The sequence below is a fragment of the Lycium barbarum genome, chromosome 8 (genome assembly GCF_019175385.1).
Source record: "Lycium barbarum isolate Lr01 chromosome 8, ASM1917538v2, whole genome shotgun sequence".
NCBI lineage: Eukaryota > Viridiplantae > Streptophyta > Magnoliopsida > Solanales > Solanaceae > Lycium > Lycium barbarum.
The window spans coordinates 107871826-107894035 of NC_083344.1; the positions used below are offsets into that span (position 1 = coordinate 107871826).

Below are 22210 nucleotides of genomic sequence, written 5' to 3' on the forward strand. Positions count from 1 at the left end.
ATTCAGCAAAATAATGAGGGACTATTAGTGCTTCATGTGAAAGAATGAGGATCAAAACCTAAATATAAAGGATTGTTTTGGTCCGTTTCTCTAATGATTAATTTATGCTCGTCAAATTCCGGATAACAGAGAAGATATAAAGAGATGATATCATCAATGTTTTATATTAATTTTTGTAATAGACAGTTTTTCAGCAAGTATTGAACATATAAACCTAATAAGTGAAGGACGTTATATTCTTTAAGGTGGTAGGGAAGAATCAGAACAACAATTTTTTTTGCATTTCTGAGACATGTATAAAAACGTAATAAGCTAACTGATCACAAGATGTAGATTGGAAAGGAAAATTAAAGTCTATGTTTGCTAGAATATGCTATTCATAACCATTTAATGATATTCTGCTCATATAATTTGTAATTATGTTGAAACTAATTTAGACTTTAGAGGACTAAAGCACAAAGAAGCTAAGTAATTAAGATAAAGGATATACTTGATAAACGACGTTGTTCATAGCTATATATTCATATCATGCAAATTGTTACGATATTACATTGAGGGAAAACATACAAGATGATTTATTTTCCATCCGTCTAAATCTTTAGTGGACACGGAGTTACACTATGCCAGTAATAATGAGATATAATTAATATCCGATGAAATAATTAATTTTTTCATCCGCTTAAAACTTGAATTGATAGAATTACAAAATGCCTATACTAATGAGATGAGTATGATAAATATCCAACTGAATAGTCAAAATAAAGAAAGGGTGGTGAAATGCGAAGGGAAAAAAATAATTAAAAACAAAATGTCAGAAGTGGGATTTGAACCCACGCCCTCTTACGAGGACCAGAACTTGAGTCTGGCGCCTTAGACCACTCGGCCACCCTGACTTGTTGCCTTCTAAGCTAATGGAATGATAATACAACACGTATTTATGAAGGAAAGTTTAACTCAAATCAATTACTCTCTCCATTCAGTTTTACGTGTTTACTTTTGACTTTGCAGGCTCTTAAGAAATAATTAATGAAAGTATATATTTTACTATAATATTCATATTAATTGGTGTATAGTCATTAAATAGACTTGAGAAATAAGTAACTAATGTTATGTGTAAAACAAGTAAAAAGCAATTTGTCTTTATCTTGATATGTTAAAGTGAAAAAATAAAACTACTTTAGTACAGTGAATAAGTAAAAAAAAAAAAAAACACGAGGGAGTCTTAACTTAGGCAGTCGTTTGGACAATCTTTTCAGAGAAGTTTTCTAAAAAAAGTGTTTAGAGAGTTATATATTTTTCCAAAAAAATTGTCTAATTCTCGAAAAAGGATTTGTGGCAGGCCAAAAAATAAAATGTTTTATTTTTTGAAAAACAAGTCAAGCAAATACAATTGTGAAGAACCTTTTTAATTAGAGATAATGGTAAAAGTACACTTTGAGTATCACTTTTTTGTGAGTTTTCTATCTAAATTATTAGGTGTTTGTGTTTTCTACCAGAACTATCATCAAATATTTACAAAATGCACCTGAATTATCAAGTATTTGAGTTTCCTACCTCAATTATCACTAACTATTTATCAAAACACACTTAGACTAGTATTTGATGCTGCTGAAAACTCGCAAAAAAGTGATACTTCAGATGTGTTTTTAACCATTATCTCTTAATTTTTTTTATTTTCTAATTAATTCCTTTAATTATCCGCGTGGAGTGCCATACAATTTTTAAACACAAAAAAGAAGAAGAATGTACACGACGCACCATCAGATACTAGTCGAGGTGTATTTTGATAAATAGTTGGTGATAATGTAGATAGAAAACGCAAACACCTGATAGTTCAGGTCGAAAGAAACTCAAAAATGTGATACTTGAGGTGTGTTCTAGACCATTATCTCTTTTAATTATTTCCATACAAAATGAGTTTAGGCTTTATGGAATTACTTTACTATCTATCTATCTATCTATCTACTTCTATCTACTACTAGTCTATATAATATTATAATCTATCTGTACGTAATAGGAGAGGCAAAAGAAGGATAGGATGACAAGTGTTATCACCACAAAAATCAAAATTTAAAAGTATAAAATAAAAATAAATAAAACTGCAATGATCAAATTATTCAGCAAAAAAGTAAAAATAAAAATAAGATAACTGGAAATTCAAAAACCCGTACAACAAATTAGATAACTGCACACCATATTGTCAAAAAAATAATTAATAAAAACCCACGTTTGCAAAATTTCAGTTAACTGTACAACACATCTTTGTAAAATAAAAAATAAAAAATAAAAATAATAGATAGCTGCAATCAGAAAGTTATTAACATTACGCGCAGATGGCCGGCCATTCTCTCCCATTTCTCCCTTTCTTTCTTTTCCTCCACACTTGCGACTGCATTTCAATCCTTTCCACCGGCGTTCCAGCCTCCAATTTGCCCAGGTAAGTTAACCATTTTTTTTTAGGTTTTTTCTATTTGTTGTTGCATTTCATATGCACACATGTATAAACTGTAAATGATACAAATATGTTTCAGATACATATGTTTATGAATTTGTGGGGGGTAAGACAGGATTTTGAGGACGAAATGGGCTATTTGAAGGTTTATTATGGGATGAAATTGGTTATTTATTTGTCTTGTTTCAAGGGTGGAGGTCTTATTTCTTTTGCACATAACATATTTGATGAAAGTCCTGTTCAGACTCTCAAAAGAAACCAACTTCTTCATCGCTTCCAATTTCTACTTTGCTTCAACTCTAGCCACACTAGAAATAGAGTAAATCAATCGTCAAACAATAATCAACAATTTTTGTTTCAATGCCATTTGAAAATAGAGAATAAATCAACAGTCCACAGATCAAACCAAGTTCAGTTAGTTGGTGTCTGGGGTTTCGTCGACGACGTTTGTATTCTATGTTTGCAACGGAAATTCTAATGCCACGTAGATTCCTATTACTCCTATCATACCAGGTAAACTTTTGAGTTCTTATTTTATTTATTTTTCTTTTTGAATTTAATTGTGTGATCCAATTTGAGTAGTGGTTTGTGCTGAAGGTTTATGACAAATTGTGGTAAAAAGGACTCTTGAATGATGTTTATTGATGTAATAAGTAGGTTAGCATATTAATTACTTAGAGTTGAAAACAAACAATTATGGGTATCAGTTTCATTAAGGTTATGCCATTATTTCAATTTGATAGAACTATATTAAGAAAGGTGATGACTTTCTTCGTTCTTTTTGTATCAGTATTCTGTTTTTAGATGGTGGCTGTGAGGCGGTGAAGAAGGAGAGGCAACAAAGGGGCTGACAGTAATGGCTTGTAAACTGTGGAGTTTTGTGATCGTTGTTCAATGGAGGAGGGACAATTGGGTTATTTTGGTGAAGATGATGAATAAGTGGCTGAATTCCAATCTTCATTGTAGCATATGTGTGAGAAAAAGAAGATCCAAAATGGTGAATTGTTCTCCAACAAAAAAATTAATGAAGAATCTCTCAAATTTTCACCCACAGGTAAACATAATATTTTCTCTTTTCTTGGAATAATCTATGTAATGTGGTTTCAGAGTTTGTGGTCAGATCTGAATGTATTCCATAGCATTCTCGGGATTTATGGGGAGTGTTTGATTTCCACATTACGTGATCGGATTTCTGAGTTTGTTTCGTCCTGTACTATGTACACTAGGATCGATCGCTTGTTTCATTTAGATTCTCCAACAGATTTAGTTTCACTTTTTGGCCTAGATGTCGTGCAGGTCTCTTTGCCTCTCTTATTAGATATAGCCGGATTGTTTCCATATACAAGTTTGAGATATTCTTTACACGTGAATTGTGCTGTATTGAAACTCAATTTTGATTAATGTGTTTAATTTCTTTTCTTCCCTAGAGCTTTTAATGTCACTTTTTTAATAACTAGGCCATTAAAGATGTCTCTTTGAAAGGTATTACTGGTATGACTCGACAAAAAATTGATTTTGCTTCACTAGAGCATCGTAAATGGTTTATGTCCTCTGTGAAGAAACTGACTATATATAATAGGAAAACGATCTTGAGAAGTGGTAAAATTTTCTTTAGTAAATCATCGAGATTATTGTTGTTGTTGTTAATTTTACGGAAAAGGTCCAAAAATACCCCTGAACTATTGAAAAAGGCTCATAAATACCCTCCTTCCACCTTTTGGTCTAAAAATACCCTTAAGGTTTGTTTTTGGCTCAAATATACCCCTCAAACTAACAAAGTTAAAGTTAACCCTTTTAAAAATCTAAATGGCATTTTGTGATTGGACACATATATTATTTAATTTAAAAATTAAAAAATATGAACAAAACTGATTTTTTTTTTGCATTTCGTGAATTAATCAACGAATTTTTTTTTATTTTTTTTTGCATTTCGTGAATAAAAAAATGAAATAGGAAATTATAATTTTTTTTTTGCATTTCGTGTATTGAAAAATGAAATAGGATAAAAAAATTAATTTTGTTCATATAAAAACAAAATTGGAAAATATATTTTGTCCAATTTTCCAATTTCGTTTTTATATGAACGAAAAAAAAAATTATCCTATTTCGTTTTTATATGAACGAATTTTTTTTTTTTATCCTATTTCGTTTTTTAATACACGAAATGCAAAAAAAATTATAATTTCCTATTTCGTTTTTTTATTCACGAAATGCAAAAAAAAAACATATTTCGTTGATTAATTCACGAAATGCAAAAAAAAATAAAAACAGTTTCGTTCATATTTTTTAGTTTTTAATTTTTAAGTTTCCACACAATTTTTTTTAAAACAAATATGTAAATTACGGAATTTTATTATTGGCAATTTTTTTTTTAAATCTGGAATTTTAAATTACTGGAAATTTATTATTGGCAATTTTTTTTTTAAAATTTGGATTTTTTTTTTAAATTACGGAATTTTATTATTGACCAATTACAAATTGCCATTTGACTTTTTAAAAGAGTTAATTTTAACTTGTTAGTTTGAGGGGTATATTTGAGCTAAAAACAAACCTTAAGGGTATTTTTAGACCTAAAAGGTGGATGGAAGGGTATTTTTAGACCAAAAGGTGGAAGGAGGGTATTTATGAGCCTTTTTCAATAGTTCAGGGGTATTTTTGGACCTTTTCCGTTAATTTTATAACATTGTCCTAGTTGTTGTTTGACTTATTTCACGCTATTGTGATGTTGTATAAATATAAGTGCCACTCCTTCCGTCCCAATCAATGTGATATCGTGTGACTAGACGCAAAGTTAAAGAAAGAAATGAGGACTTTTGAAACTTGTGATCTAAAACAAGCCATAGATATTTATGTGGCCGTTAATCATTTCACCTTAGGATTTCTTGCAGCGAGTTTACAAGTACCGATTGGGCCATTTCTCCCATATTTAATCTGTTGCTTGCGTGAATTCCACTTAAATGTCGTGGCATATCGTCCTCATGGATTACTATCATTCATGTGCTTTGGTCATTTAAACTTAGGTGTGGTTGGATTTTTGGGCTCACATATGCTTATGAGGAGGATTTATAGAAACATCAAACTATAATGTCTCAAATCTGCTTATGAGGACGATTTATAGGACTCTGCTGTTCCATTTGCTTGATAACTGACAGTAACACCACGAAAAAAACTCATGAACCATGTATCTTAGTCGGAATTCAATGGGTTTATTTATAGTAGCTACCTATACTTGGGTTCTGGAGAGCCTGTCCCCATTCTTTGGGCTGTAAAAAGATCTCTTGTAGATGATCTCCATTCTTCGATAGTAACATTATTAATATAATGTTGCTAACAATCTCTCTCCAGTTCACTCTCTTTTATTTAGCTTTTTTTTTTTCTGTGTGTTTTTGGATGGTATAAATTAGCTTTTATCTGGAGAAAAGAATAGTTGTATGTTGCATTAGAATATTTTTCCGATTTCGTTTCTATTAACAGTAAGGTCTGCATCATGCGAAAAGTGAGGTCTCTAGATTTCTTGAACTCTAAAGGTGCTTAAGCACGCTCCTTTGCAATACTGTTTTTTCTTTATTTTCTATTTTCTTACGAAAATATAATAGTTTATGCTTCATTAGGATATTTTTCGATTTCGTCTCTATTAACAGTAAGGTCTGCATTATGCGAAAAGTGAGGTCTCTGGATTTCTTGAATTCTCAAGCACTCTCCCTTGCAATAATCTTTTTTCTGTATTTTCTATTTTCTTATGAAAATATAACTAGTAATGCACTTTGTTGCCTCCCTCCTCTCTTCAGATCACCTCTTTTTGAATTTGCCCATGTTTTCTTGACACCTCTTTTATTGCTGCATTATAGGATGCACTTTAGATTTCACTATGGGAAAATTTCAATTTTTTTCTTTCAGTAGTGTTAAATTTTCATTTTGTCATTGTCCAAATCTTAAAATGGATGTAAAGGAGACCTTTAATTAGTACTGACAAACTAAAGGTCCTATCAATATAAAACATTAAATTCATAAGTTCTTAATGCTTGCTCATTATTTTCCTGCTTATTGGTGGTGGTTTCTACTACTAAGTTACAAAAGATTTATTTTACCCAAACTCCTAATAGTTGCTCTTCAAAAAGAACACATGAATTGCTATACCTCTTTTCACCTTTTTTGTGTGTTAGAATTGAGCTGATCTTGAACCAGACAAATGTTCTTCTTCATTGAGCCATTTGCAGGTTTATTTCTTCTGTCATAGAAAATATTTTCTGCTTCATTGCTACCTGTGATTCCTATGTTGTAGATAGTGATTGGTTTCATTTGCATCTTATGATTGTGTTGCGTATTCTTTGTAGGACAAAAAATAATATTATCCTCTTTTACTGATAGGATACAAATAAGTATAGCAAGTATCCAAAAGTGGAGTATTCTGTTAAAGAATCACTTTGGCAACCTTAATTGACTTATAAAGAGAAAATAAATGATCTCAGTCACTTAACAAAAGCTAAAAGAATTCTTCACCGACCATTAAACATGAATACGGTCGTTCGTTTCAACCTTCATTTTTCAGTGTTATCTTCTGATGAAGATATAATTTACTTGTGATAAATGAAAGATCCTGGTAATAATGTTTTTTTTATTTTAACTGCTTCTTTGATTTTCATGATAGCATTTTGCAATTGGTTATATTTTTACTTAGATGTGCAAATATCGTTGTACGCCAAAATAAAATTTTCCACTTTTTAAGGTAATTATCGACTTCCCTTTTAAATTTATTATGTCTTTGACTTACATATGTGCATATGGGGAACGACAAAGCAATTACTTCATCTTCTTCAGAGATGAAGTTCCACATAAAGAATCTGCCTACTGGATGCCAAAAGAAGCTCGGATCGATGACGACTAGAAACTTCGAGATTTTTTGACAAAAGCAACATAGTGAGTATTACTAGCTTCTACACCATCTATTGCTTCTTACATCTCTAGGATGTAATCTCTGATTTTCTGGGTAGCTTGAGTTTACTGATGTGAGAAAGTTGTTTACCTATTTAATGGCTTATTTATAATTCTAAAGATTTGAGATTCTGTTTATGGTTCTTTTGTAATCTTAAGACAGTGAACGTTACTATCTTAATTCTTTACTATCATTGCCTTTAAAGATATCTTACCAATGTGCATATCTCTATGTTGATGATAATACGGGGTGTTTGATCTTTCATTTGATATACCTCATCATTAACTTTACAACATAGGAAGAAACAGATACAGGAGAGATAAAGTAAGGACACTTCGCAAAGCTAAAAACATCATTTAATTTTGACAGAGTAGTCATAATATTATTAAAACGGAAAAGGCTCAAATATGCCATCGAACTATCAGAAATGGCTCATTTATGCCACTCGTTGAAAGTTTGGCTCAAATATGCCACTGCCGTTACCTTTTTGGCTCATCCATGCCATTATTCACTAACGGTGGTTTTAAAATACCAGATATGCCACGTGGCAAAAATTTATTGGTCCACGTCACTTAAATGAAAACCAGCCAAAATAAATCCTAATTAAACCAACGGAAAAGGCTCAAATATGCCATCGAACTATCAGAAATGGCTCATTTATGCCACTCGTTGAAAGTTTGGCTCAAATATGCCACTGTCGTTACCTTTTTGACACTCCGCTTGGATCTCCAGTGAATTGAATCCTTTTACCACCAGTTGGTGGCCTCATTCTTGTCTTCCTCATGGCCAGCAATGTATCAGCTTCCGATATGACTTTTGGCCTCAATGTCGGGTCTTCGTCATCGCCAATATCAGGTCCATATGCTATTGATAGTTTAGTACCAATTTGAGTTTCGAAGCCCGATTGTTGAGATTGTTGTGTACCAAATTCAAGTTCATAACAGTTGCTTCTTGAGGTCTGGCCAGTTTTTTCCTTGCCCTTCCCCTTCTTTGGAATTTGTCCAGCTTTTTTCTTCTGTCAACCAAACAACTATTACCAGCAAACCACAATAACCAGCAACTATTTAAATCCAGCGACTCATAAATCCAACAACTCAAAAAGGTAACGGCAGTGGCATATTTGAGCCAAACTTTCAACGAGTGGCATAAATGAGCCATTTCTGATAGTTCGATGACATATTTGAGCCTTTTCCGTTGGTTTAATTAGGATTTATTTTGGCTGGTTTTCATTTAAGTGACGTGGACCAATAAATTTTTGCCACGTGGCATATCTGGTATTTTAAAACCACCGTTAGTGAATAATGGCATGGATGAGCCAAAAAGGTAACGGCAGTGGCATATTTGAGCCAAACTTTCAACGAGTGGCATAAATGAGCCATTTCTGATAGTTCGATGGCATATTTGAGCCTTTTCCGTTATTAAAATGAAGGAGTCATATAATTTTAATTTAATTAGGGGTATTATATTTGAGGCTTTTCCTTTCACTTTCAAGTGGTTAAAGTCGTAACTCAAAGATGAGAATTTAACTTACCTAAGCTGCTAATGTAAAAAAATCATTATTAATCCAGTGGTAACAGGACTTTTATTTACGAGGTTTGTTTAATCAACAAAGATTATTATTTCTTTTATAAAATAAAAAAATATAACTACTCAGCACCATTTTAAATGTTTTCCGTGACCGCGCAACGCGTGAGTACAGATACTAGTTTATATATAATAGAAGAGACAAAAGATGGATATGATGACAAGTGTCATCACCAAAAAAATCCAAATTTAATTTTAAAATAAAAAAATTGCTTAAGTGAAAAAAGATTAAAATTGAAAATTAGAAAATTTAGGTCAAACACCTTGCTTAAACTGTACCTACACGTTCCAAGCAGTTTTAAAGATTTTAAGCCTAATAGCCAAGACCGTCTCAACTTCTGCAGTTTTCTACATTTGGTTTCTTCATATTTATCAAAATCAAAATAGCAGTTTCCATGACAGAACAAGAATTCAAATTCGTAATTCCACAGTTTCTGCCTCAAAAAGGCACAAACCAAATTTCCAGCTGACATCTCTTTTTCCCAGTGGATTTGATTTGTAAGATTTCTCCCTCTACTGTGTCTGTATATATGTATTTATATACAGAATCCTGTTTCCGAAATTTTCTGCTATTTTATAAACCAAAATCCTTACTTCCTCTTTGAGAATTAGTTTGGACAGTGTGAATTAAAATCCTTAATCCGGAGCATGGGTTTCGTGCCGGAGTTTGGACAGTGTTGGGGACAGCATCTGCGCCATAGTTCGTCCAAATAAAGTACCATATCTGTGATACGAGGTGCAGTTATTTGAGCGTCTTCTTCAAGTTATCAAGCATTTTAATGTTAAAACGGTATGAACTTTGATGTTCTATTTCTCATTCCATTTTTATCGTAGTGATGCTCACTTTTTCATTAATCTTTTATATATCCTCAAGATGATATATTGACTTCTCGTGATTTAATTCATGGAAGGTGTCAAGGTTCAAACGTATGAAAAATATTGACGGACATTCCCAAAAATGAATTGTATACTAGGAGGATTTTGAGGTAGTGGGTTTGTACCAGATTTGCTGCTGTACATATCCAAGTAGGGTTTTCTGTAGGTTCAATTTCACGTCAAATTCAAAAGTTTTTCATTGTATATTACCTCTCTAATTTTCTGGTTCTGTTAGGAACATGATAGAAAGTCTTCACCAGTTGATTTCATTTTTTAAAAAAAAATTCTTATGGCAACTCTTTTACTTATTGAAGGATGGATTACGATAAAACAAAAGCTTCCATTTGTACTAGTGAGGGAACGAAATCTTTGAAGATCGCTAATGCCTTGGTTTATCCAGACTTTAACTACTATGCAAATTGAAGAATTTTAGGTACCTTAAATATCAATGGATTTGTCATAAAGTTGATGTTTGTATGTGGATGAATTTAAGTATGTATTTTCTATTTCTCTGATTCTTCATCTTCTTCTTCCTCCGTTCACTTAATTTTTCACGGCTCTTGCCACTACATTAGCTTTGGCGGTGACAAAGTAGAATTCAAAGGGTTTGCATTTTAGGTCTTATCCTTGTACTCCTATAAGATTTAAGAACTATATTTAAATGTTCATCTATTTTAGAGTACGTCAAGATATGAATTTTATTAGTTCTTAATTTTTTTTTCTAGTAATTCCCATTTACTTATGAATTTTATTAGTTTTTTTTTTCAGTAATTCCCATTTACTTACTACTATCAGCTTACTTTGTTTTCTTCATTTGTCTCTTTATCATATCAAGGAACAAAACGTAAAAAAGTTAAGCAGATGGACATGGACATCAACTCTTTTATGACTCCAGACAATTTTCAATATTTGTGGCTCCGAAAAATTTTGTTTAGCAGATAGAAGCTTTATGAGGGGATAAAGTGAGTTATCTCATGCTAATGTTGCAGTCTAGCATAGGCTAAATAATGAATGACATATCACCATCACATGTAATATGCATTATTTGGCATGTTGTGATATACTATAACTTGTGATTCTAGCTTGTGTTGTAGCTAGCATGCAGATATAAAAAACAAGGCTTCTACAAGATGCCGAAGAGTGTATGCAAATGCTCATGATTTCAACATCAGGCAAACAACGGGGTCCCTTGCTGTTCTTGCGCAAATAATATAGACTATGAATTTTAACTTGCTCATTTAAAATGAATTTTGACCAGCCATGCATGTTGTTTGAAATAGATGTTGTTCCAAATAGAAAGTGATATTTGGCACAAATGTCTAGATTTAGTGTCATTTTCACTCTAATTCTTAGCACTTAATTGCGAATTTGAATGCGAAATTGTTGTATATGAGCTTATGTTGGTATTTTTGCATGAATAGGTACAGCAAGGCCCAATGAGGGGTAATCCGAGCAATTAGATCTGGTTGATTCCGAGGCAATGCAGGTTGGTCGAGTGAGCAGAAGGAGATTCCAACACTTAAAGGCAAAATCAGACTACTGAAAGGTCCAATGCGCTAGCTATGTGTCACAAAGTCAGCGCACAAAAACCCCATTTCTGAATCTCAGACAGGCCATGCGTTGGTCATGCGTCGCGTGAGCAAAGCACAAGGAAGACCATGTGCTGGCTATGCGTCTCACAACCAGCGCACAAGAGGCATCAGTTCTCCTAATTTGATTGGAATTGCGCCAACTTATCTCATATTTTCCCTAGCTTATATTAGTCGTTGTAACATTAGAAAGGCAGCTTAGACGATTTTTAAGACTTGTGAAACTCTTTCTAGGTTTTATTCCTCTTCTATTATACATTAAACCCTATGTTATTCATGAATTCTTGCTTCCATTCTCGAATCGTGTGTAACTAAACTCCTTAATTTTGGGGTTGTGGTTTAACCGTGAATATTGACGTTTGACAAGTATTTTAATCTTAGTAGCTTGTTCGTATGCAATTGTTGCTTTACTTTTGTGCTTAATTGCTTGATTTTCTGTGCAACAGTTGAGTTCCATTTACTAATTGATATACGTGTTTGGGAAAGACGTTAGTTTACAGAAAAAGTAAAGAGATTGTGATATGAATATCCCTATAGTTGGGCTAGGATTTGTGACTAGGATAGGTATATACTTAGATACCGTAATCAATTACATACCGTGCTCTTATTGCGTTCTTGATAAGTCAATACCATAGGAACATAGGAGGCGAATTATTTTGAATCGTCGAATAGTGGTTCAGAAGAATGCTATAAGATTAATAATCCGGTTAATTAGCAATTGTGAACAAAGTTGCTAAGGTAGGATGCTTGAATGACTCAATAGGATTGGTAAACCAACCACGACCCTGGAATATTTCTAAAATCTTGACAAAAGCAACTGTTACGACCCGGCTAGGGCCGCGACGGGTACCCGAGGCTAACCACCAAGCACCACTCGTATCATCACTCCTTAGGCTTATTACCGATCAATTACCCATTTCATGCTTAATTTATAAGAAAAGCATTTTCATTTGGAAACATGAGTATTATAAACACATGAGCCCGTTAGGCTAGCAAAATAGTGTATACATTTACATACGTACAAAATGACCCTGCCATGAGACCATACAACCCACATCGAGTATCTACGAGCCTCTATGAAATGACATATACAATTATACACAAAAAGATCATCATAGGCACCTCCGGAACAATGGAGGGCTCTCTATCGGCTGGCAGCTCTAAGAATCCGGAGCAATATCACCTCTCTGTCTACCTGTGGGCATGAACACAACGTCAAAGAAAAAAAAGACGTCAGTACGAATATTGTACTGAGTATGTAAGGCAGGAATGAAATCATCAACATAATGGAAAGATCATGAGTCGAGAGATAAGGATACAACCTGCACAATTATCATAGGCAATTGTATTACTTACTCATATCACATTTTACATAATTATAGCACCCATGTTAGCACATCTCACACATCATCGCACACATCGTCATATACATCATCGCATCATCATCTGTATCGTTACCCGCGTCCGGGTAACCCTCAAAGCCGCCCACTAGTGGTGATCGTGCCCGGCCCTCTAGGCGCGGTGTAACATAGCAACCCGCATTAGCGGTGACATGCCCGACCATATAGGCACGGTGGAATCATAGCAGCCCGCATTAGCGGTGACATGCCCGGCCATATAGGCGCGGTGGAATCGTATCATCACAACATCAATCATAACATATCACTATTTCACATCATCATATTACAACTAGAATTGTTAATCATCCTTTAGACATCTCATACATTAGCGTTAAGAACATACATTAGGCTTTGAGACAACCACACTATGTCGGGGTGACGTAAGGTCGTGAACCCCCGAATGTATTATGGACCTTTATGAGTATCTTGCCTCGCCTTGAAGGAAATAGAGCATAAGGCGAGTGTTAGCAACAATAACATCATTAGTATCGTAGGAACATCGTGTCACAATTTCATGAATCTCTATACTTTAGCTCATTGACATCATTATCATGCTCATAGGTGATTTAATACATAGAAGGACTCATAAGCTTCATCTTATCGGAGGATTGTGGAACTTGAAGGATTCATGCCTTTTTGAAAGAAGAGTTAAGCCCCACATACCTTTCTCGTTTAAGCGATTTAGCGTTTGCGTATTCTCCTTCAATGTCGCGCTTCTACCTTCAAGGAGGAGTCGTATTATCATTAGTTAATTAGTCATAAGAACGCATTACTATTCTAGAGAAAATTGGACAACACTTCCTTTGTTTATACTACTTTTCCCGTATTTCATATCAACTCCCAACACTAACAACAACAACCACAATATCTCAATTAACACTCATCATTTGATTGCATTTGGCAAAATCCACCATTTCTCTCCAATTTATTCACATTTATGGTTATAGGCTCGCTATCGTATTTTCCCACGTATCACACTTATCTCATGGTCTACAAGTCATTTATAACGTATTCATACTCACAACGCCCTAACATTCATGATTCAATTCAACTACTATTCAAACATGACACTATTCACTCTTGAATGACCCATTTGCTATGCTTCTCTACAAGTCGAGTACCTTAACCTTACAATACCTTAAACAACATGTAATGGTCATGAAACTTACCTTGGATGATGGTTGAACAAGCCTTGAGTGGAGTTTTCCCTTCTAGCACCACAACCCTATCTCCTCTCTTTTGGGTTTTCTTTAATTAGGTGCACTTGGGTTAGGTTTCATACACTTGGGTTCATGAATTTGGTGTTATTGATCATGGATTCCCCTTGGGTTCTCTTGTGGATGAGTGTTAGAGAAGGTTCTAGAGGTTTTCTTGGCCAAAAATGAAGGAAAATATGATTTTGGACGAGTTGGGTATATTTAAAGTGGTCCAAAAAATTCTGGACCGACACGACATGCGGCACGCTTTGCGAAACGCAAAGCATGACATGCGGAACGCATCTTGGGTCGCAAAGCTTGCCAGCTGACCAACTCTCACTGGCACACTTTGCGGTTGAACTGCGGAGCCGCATGTCGAACATGCGAGCCGCATGTTGTGTCGCAAAGTGTGTCAGAGAGTGATATTTCGCCCCAAAACAGTTTGTCGTAGAATGGCTGTAACTTTTGATCCCGACATGCTGTGAGGGCCCACGACCTATGGTTAGAAATCTCTTTCAATTATCTACAACTTTCATCCTGTGGTGTTTTTCCCAAATTCCAACTTTATAATAGCCTTTTGGCCCCTCCAAACCAGATCATCTGAAAATGTTTCCTTAACTCGCCCTTTTGGATGGCTTATGCCCATATTTGGCTTATGGGTCCTTCTTGAAACTTACTTGGCACTTCATTACCAACATAAGGGACATTATAATTCTGCTCCAAAATGTCATTAAGACATCATTAGTTCGATACTCGAAATTGTCCTTCGTCAGTCAATTCACTGTGCACGAACGAAAATTTTCCGAGGTATAACAGCAACTCTCAAAGACGTTCATAGCACAATTTTAGTTTACATTGTTAGTTATTTAGCTTTCAACATTAAGTTGCAAAACAAACAAAGCTTTTATTCCATACTTGCATAATTAGTAGCAATACTTTATTTTCGTGAGAGTATTGGTCATAAATCTCTGTGGGTTCGACATCTGATTTTATATAATCACTATATTACTTGTACGACCACGTATACTTGCGTGTGTATTTGGACGCAAGTGCAACAAGCTAACATCTTTTGTGAAGTTTGTGGAGAAGGTCACACCAGTGATGTATACCCTGCAAATCCTGCTTCCATATAATTTGTGGGTAATGCAGGCAAGAGGCAAGGAAACAACAATCAATACGAGAATTATTAAAACCCAAATTAGAGGAATCACCCGAATTTCAGGTGGAGCGACAATCAAGGAAATCAGAAACAGAACTATCAGCCAGCAACTAGTATGGAAGAGATGATGAAAAATATGATGAGTGATATGCATGATGACAGACTAGCAAAAGTTGATAGCAGATAATCAGAATCGTGATTTGGCGGTGCAGAATTTAGAAAGGCAGATGGGTCAGATAGCTAGTGCACAAAACACTGACCACCTGGAGCACTCCAAGTGATACTGATGTGAATCCAAAGCCATGTAATGCTGTGACTCTTCAGAATGGGAGAAAACTAGAGGAAGTGGCTCCAAAGAAGACCAGTCGAGTAGAAAAACACCAGTAGTAAAGCAATCACAGCCCGTGGTTGCAAAGCCACCACCTTCATTCCCTCAACGTTTGGCAAGACAGAAAGAAGAGGCCACTTACAAGAAGTTTCTTGATTTGCGTAGCAGGTACACGTGAACGTCCCGTTGGTTGATATGCTGCAGGGTATTCCAAAGTATGGTATGTACATCAAAGATATTGTTGCAGACAAGAGCCGATTCACAGAGTATGCCACGTTTGCACTTACTGAAGAGTGCACTTCTCGTATTCAGAACAGGTAGCCCACAAAATTGAAAGATCCCAAAAGTTTCACGGTTGAGATTTCTATTGGGAAGTAGGTTGCTGCTCGAGCACTATGTGATCTGGGTGCAAGTATAAATTTGATGCCTTCATCTATCTTCAGAAAGCTGGGTTTAGGAGACCCCAGAGCAACCACTATAGTTTTTCAGCTGGCAGACAGATCGTTGGCAAGACCCGAGGGCATTATTGAATATGTATTAGTGCAAATGGGGTCGTTGATCATTCCTGCAGACTTCGTGATTTTGGACTTTCAGCCAGATCCAGAAGTCCCATTTATTTTGGGGCGCCCATTCTTGGCCACTGGAAGAGCACTTATCGATGTAGCTACTGGGAAACTCACCATGAGAGTACATGACAAAGTTGAAGTTTTCAATGTGTACAAGCCTCTGAAGATGCCTGCAGTCTAGGAGGAATTGTCAGCCATTACTATTCTAAATGATGATACCTAAAGGCCACTAATCACTTCTCGTGATCCCTTGGAAAGATCCTTATTGGGTGATGATATTTTTTGTCACACCGAGAAGTTTGAGATGGTGCAATCTCTGGATATGGCGAGCATTTATATTCGTGAGGGTGAGTTTGAGCCCTTACACAGAAAAATTGGAGTAACTCCGAAGTTATCAATTGAAGAGCCTCCGAAGTTGGAGTTGAAGCTGCTACCTGTACATCTTAAATATGCATTCTTAGGCGAAGGTGATACCTTAACAGTATATTAACATCAGATTGACCAATGAAAAGGTTAATGTTTGTCTGGAAGTGTTGAAGTTTCACAAAAGGGCATTGGGGTGGCAGATATTTGATATTTAGGGAATTCGCCCCGTGATGTGCATGCACAAGATACTCATGGAAGATGATCATAAGCCAAGCGTATATCATCAACGGAAACTGAATCTTGTGATGAAGGATGTTGTTAAGAAAGAGGTAATCAAGTCGTTAGACTCTGGCATTATTTTTCCTATTTCGGATAGCAAGTGGGTGAGTCTGGTGCAGTGTGTCCCCAAGAAAGGAGGGATGACATTTGGGACAAATGACAAAAACGAGCTCATTCCTACTAGAACAATCACTGGATAGAATTTGCATGGATTATCGCAAGTTGAACGAGGTGACTAGGAAGGATTACTAGCCCATTCGCTTCATTGATCAAATGCTAGACAGGTTAGCCGAGCAAGAGTTTTATTATTTTCTAGATGGCTATTCTGGCTACAATCAAATAGCTATTACTCCGGAGGATCAGGAGAAGACCATGTTTACATGCCCATATGGTACATATGCCTTCAAACGCATGCCATTTGGATTGTGTAATGCACCCGCGACTTTTCAAAGGTGTATGATGGCTATCTTTTCAGAAATGGTAGAAGATTTCGTAGAAGTGTTCATGGATGATTTTTCTGTATTCGGGAACTCTTTCGAGGTGTGTTTAAAGAACGTAGACCGAGTACTTGCGAGATCTGAAGAGACCAACCTGGTCTTGAATTGGGAAAAATGTCACTTTATGGTCCGAGAAGGTATTGTCCTAGGGCACAAGGTTTCAAAGAGAGGGCTGGAGGTTGATTGTGCTAAAGTGGAAGTCATTGAGATGCTACCACCCCATGTTTCAGTCAAAGGTGTGCACAGTTTCCTCGGGCATGCATAATTCTATAAACGCTTCATAAAAGATTTCTCGAAGATCTCTAGTCCGATGTGCAGGTTACTTGAAAAGAAGGTGAAATTTCTGTTTGCCGATGCTTGTATCAAGGTCTTTGAAGATCTAAAGAGGAGGTTGGTAACTGCACCAATAATCATAGCACTTGATTGGAACTTGCCATTTGAGTTGATGTGTGATGCAAGCGACAATGTTGTGGGAGCTGATTTGGGCCAGAGACGAGAGAAAGTTTTTCATTCTATCTACTATGCTAGCAAAATGTTAGACGCTGCCCAAATGAATTACACGATAACCGAGAAGGAGCTGCTAGCTGTGGTGTATGCTTTTGATAAGTTCCGGTCCTATCTTGTTGGGACACATGTTATTGTATATACAGATCATGCGGCATACAGATCATGCGGCCATTCGCTTTTTGTTCAACAAGAAGGACGCTAAACCCAAGTTGATAGGTGGATTCTTCTTCTGTAAGAGTTTGATATTGAGATTAAAGATCGTAAGGGAGTTGAGAACCAAGTCGCAGACCCCTTGTCGAGATTGGACAACCATAACCATTTTATGGAGGATGTTCAAATTCGAGAGTCTTTGCCTGACGAGCAGCTGTTTGCTATTCCTGCTGCTGAAGTCCCATGGTATGCTGAAAAAAAGGACTGGCTAAGTGATCAGGAGAATCACATATGTTGATCCTTCTTTCTTTTGGTACCCACAATTTTAAAAATTAACCCAGTGTCATCAAAATATTGATTTTATATTGGTATTTTTCAAATATCTGAGACCAACAAATTATGCGTTTTCTTTTGCAATTCTCTTCACTTGAACCTAGACATATAAGACTACTATCGTAGTAAGAAATGGCCATGCTTGTAGGAAACTGGAGATCCATATACTTCTGAATCAATTCATATTAACAGAACACAATATTCAAATGAGGTTCTGTACCAAATGCAGTCAAATGATTTTCAACAATAAAAGAAAACAAATTTCATTCATTACGCTAGCAAAGCACAATTAATGGAGCAAGCTCTGTCTCACTCCACTCAGAAACATTTTAGTACTCTCTTCTTGTAGATTGGTACAGTTATAACTTTCTCACGACTCTCTATTTTGCAGTAAATTACAAGTACATCATATATCAAGATAAAAATGAAAAAGCAATCTTAAATCAGAGCTCTCAGCAGAGTAACGACAAAAACTTTACAAATAGTTATAATAAATCCATGATTGGAGGCAGGTTTTAACATGTAGATGCTGTCCATCTACCAAGCTCAATTACCTTCTGAATCTTGCAATATGAAATTGAACCTCCAGCACTGAAATAAACCATATCTTCTATTTATTAGAGTAAGTGGATAAACGAAATTCACAGCGAAAAACTGTTGAGGTACAATCTTTATTAGGATGAATTATGCATTAGTAGCTAATGGTAGTACAGTTGGAAATATCTGGAGATCTTTGAACAGCATAGCACATATTCCATCTACATACATGGTTTTAGAAGATCAAATCCAACTTATTTCATGAACTGAATCTTGCTATACATGAGAGTTTAACATGTCCAACCGAACCATAAGGATCACCTCATACATACATAAATATCAGGTTCCAAAACTTCTCTAACTTCCAAAGAGTATCAGTGATACTCAAGTCCTCCCACAACTTAGCAAATGAATCTCAATGCACAACTATGAAAGAACAAACAATAAATTTATCCTTCACAGAGGAGGCAAGCATATTTCTTAACACAATATGATTTGGACTTCCCTTCATATAGCTCATCTGTCTATTATATGTTAATGGACTAATTAGGACCCATTTCACTTTGATTCCTGACTATCAAAAGTTAAGAACTAAGGAGTAATTTCCGGATATTTAGTTGTAATCTTTATACTTCAACTATGAGGCAACTTATAAAGGATTATGGTTACTCTTCCAGATGACCTAGTTCTTGTCATGTTGTGTGCGTCATGCAGCCCTGATGACTGGCTTGTCCCACAAAGTTTTACATTGAATTGCCAGAGTTTCTTCTTTATCTACTCTAAATCTTCCCTCCTCCCTGCTCTTATGTAATTCCATAATCTTTCATGCTATAGAACTCTCCTTATATTTCTCATTAAGTCCGAGCATTTTAAAGTCATGGCCCAGCCCAAATCTTCTTTCTATGTTGTCACTTCAGAAAAAAGAAATCGGTTCATCACTTCAAGTCCATAAGGACTTTAAAGAGCTTAAATGAATATTGAATTTTAAGAACTTCTCCAGTTCAGTAGAATAAAGATTTCTCTCAAGTAGCTCTTTATTGAGATGGAAGAGGCACTCTTTAGCACTTCAACAAGGACCCTCACAATCTGTGCCAGTGATACCTCTTAAACCATTTCTTTTAACTAAACGAATCCATGAGAAGAAGAATGTAGCATATTTCTGATCATTGCCTTTATCTCATCTAGTGATATCTATCAAAGTATGTCCTATGTCTTTCTTTAATCCTTTCTCTTTTATCTGTTCCCTCAGCATCTCAATTTCATCCCACATGCCATTCCTGGCATACATGTTCGACAGCAGAACATAAACACCGTCATTTTGAGGGTCCAAAGCCAGTGCCCTTTGAGCAGCTAATTTACCTAGTTCGACGTTGTCAAAATTATGGCAGGCACTAAGCAAGGCTCCCCACAAGGTAACAGTGAAATTACCATTCTCTTTGTAAGATAAGTCGTTGATTAAATTCCATGCTCTATCCAACTCACCTGCACGACACAGTAAATCAATCACACAACTGTAGTGCTCGGGGCTGGGTTCCAAACTATAATTACACGCCATCAATTCAAAGTACTGCATCCCAAGATTTACATGGCCAGTATGACTACAAGCTGAGAGAACAGTCAATAACGCTACGCCATCTGGTTTGATTCCTTCCATTACCATGTCATTAAACAGACCAATCGCTTCTTCAAATTTCCCATTTCTTCCGCAAACACCGAGCATTGATGTCCACAGAACAACATCCTTCTTTCTTTCTCCACATCTAAAGCCGACCATATCAAATACACGCCTAGCCTTCTCTACTAACCCACATTTTCCATACATTTCAATCAACAAGCTTTGCAGAAACACATCAGATTCCACATCATCAACTTTTCGAATAACACATCCATGAACCTGCTTACCTAATTCAAAAGCAGATAGCCCTACACAAGCTCGCAAAGCAGCCGAAAAAGTGAAATTATCACAACATAGATTTAAAAATAACATCTTTCTAACCAATGCCAGTCCATCTATCCACATCTTAGCTTCAGAGTAACCAGAAAGAAGTGCATTTACACACACTGCATTCTTCACAGGCATTTCATCGAACAACATATCTGCATTCTTGATACACAAAGATTTTGCATACAGATCAACTAAAGCACACCCCACATAAACACTAGATAACCAACCTGATTTTATCACATGGGTATGAATTATTTCCCCAAAGTTTAAATTTTTCACAGCAGATGAAGCTGTAATGGAACTACACAATGTGTATGAATCAATGTCAATACAATTAAAATGCATAAAAGAGAATGTATGAAGAGATAAAGAATGATACCCATTTTGGGAAAAATGGGAAAGAATTGAATTTAAGAGTAAAGGGTTTCTTGGTTTGAGTAATTTGAAGAAATTGGTTAAGGTTTGAAGTGAAGTTGTGGACGATGAAATGAGTTTGAACTGAAGATTAGGGGAGATGAAGAGTAATCCTGTTGTAATTAAATGTGCATGAAATATTGTAATGGCTTTTAGATTCTTTGAGTTGCAAAAATGGTGAAAGATGTTAGTTATGGAATGGAAGTTTGGTCCAGTTTTAAACTGGGATTTAGTGAACATAACTGAATTTATGTCAGTTTAGTATGGACAATTGAAAAGTGATTGTTTTCGCCCCTTAATATAAGGCTATGCAAGCTTTCGACTAGATAAATTTCCGTGTCAACATTTATAGTCAAATAATCCCCCTGCACGCCAAAAAGGAAAATATTGTGTTTGTACAAATACAATAAATAATATTTTTAGGAGAAAATTTCTTAAATTTGTTAATAAATTTCATTGAGACAGATATATTTCAATTCAGCACCGGAACATATGAAATAAATTTCTTATTTGATACTTCTGGCTCGCTTTTTGAAAAGTGTGTTAGTCTTTCACAAGCAATTATGTAGATAAGTTAATCCTACAAAATATGTGTCATTTTTTAATTATACATCAGCATCAATAGGAACATGCATGAGGTTTTACAACTTATTGAGATTAATGCGTATAATTAAAGAATGTGACATACTTTTAATGGTTAATTTATTTACATAAGGGGCGCTTGAGAACACGCGTAAAAGGTTTTTCAAAATTTTGAGTGGGAAGTATCTAACAAGAACACTTTATGGTCATATGTACAGGTGTTCATTCGGAACATGTTGTAGTTCGCGTGTCTAAATGAAATTAACTAACAGATTTAAGGGGTTGTCGATGTATTCAGCATAACTTTTATTATGGTTAACTATTCAAATGATATGATGATATATATTCTAATTAACCATACTTAAGTGATAAAATTGAGGAAATAAGATTTCTTGGCCTCTTACAATTTGAATAGGAGAAAATGACCTTTCCAGATCTCTTATGTGTTTTTTTTCTTCAGATCTCTTATGTGTAAAAAATGAAAATCTCTTGCAAAAGGATCATAAAACTATAAAAA

The 22210-nt window shown here is 35.3% G+C and overlaps 1 protein-coding gene, 2 long non-coding RNA genes and 1 other non-coding gene across 5 annotated transcripts; 2 read left to right on the forward strand and 2 right to left on the reverse strand.

Moving 5' to 3' along the window:
* Positions 1-809: 809 nt before the first annotated feature.
* TRNAL-CAA (transfer RNA leucine (anticodon CAA)) lies at positions 810-893 on the reverse strand. The gene has a single exon. It is a non-coding gene; the product is annotated as a tRNA-Leu (tRNA).
* Positions 894-1938: 1045 nt separating this feature from the next.
* Positions 1939-7593, forward strand: LOC132606599 (uncharacterized). 2 transcript variants are annotated; one of them, XR_009569988.1, is made up of 3 exons: positions 1939-2437; positions 3243-3506; positions 7131-7593. It is a non-coding gene; the product is annotated as an uncharacterized LOC132606599 (long non-coding RNA). The 2 variants fall into 2 exon arrangements; XR_009569989.1 differs by having other exon boundaries at positions 1947-2437; positions 7250-7593.
* Positions 7594-8309: 716 nt separating this feature from the next.
* On the forward strand, positions 8310-11820 carry LOC132606600 (uncharacterized). The gene is made up of 3 exons (XR_009569991.1): positions 8310-9759; positions 9881-10278; positions 11267-11820. It is a non-coding gene; the product is annotated as an uncharacterized LOC132606600 (long non-coding RNA).
* Positions 11821-18473: 6653 nt separating this feature from the next.
* On the reverse strand, positions 18474-21412 carry LOC132606601 (putative pentatricopeptide repeat-containing protein At3g23330). Its single transcript, XM_060320176.1, has one exon. It carries the CDS (start codon positions 21349-21351, stop codon positions 19930-19932), a length of 1422 nt encoding a protein of 473 aa, XP_060176159.1. The 5' UTR covers positions 21352-21412; the 3' UTR covers positions 18474-19929.
* Positions 21413-22210: the final 798 nt, after the last annotated feature.

What these genes read in the sequence shown, in the direction of transcription:
- LOC132606601 (XM_060320176.1), bottom strand. Translation starts at nt 21,351, where the DNA reads ATGTTCACTAAATCCCAGTTTAAAACTGGACCAAACTTCCATTCCATA.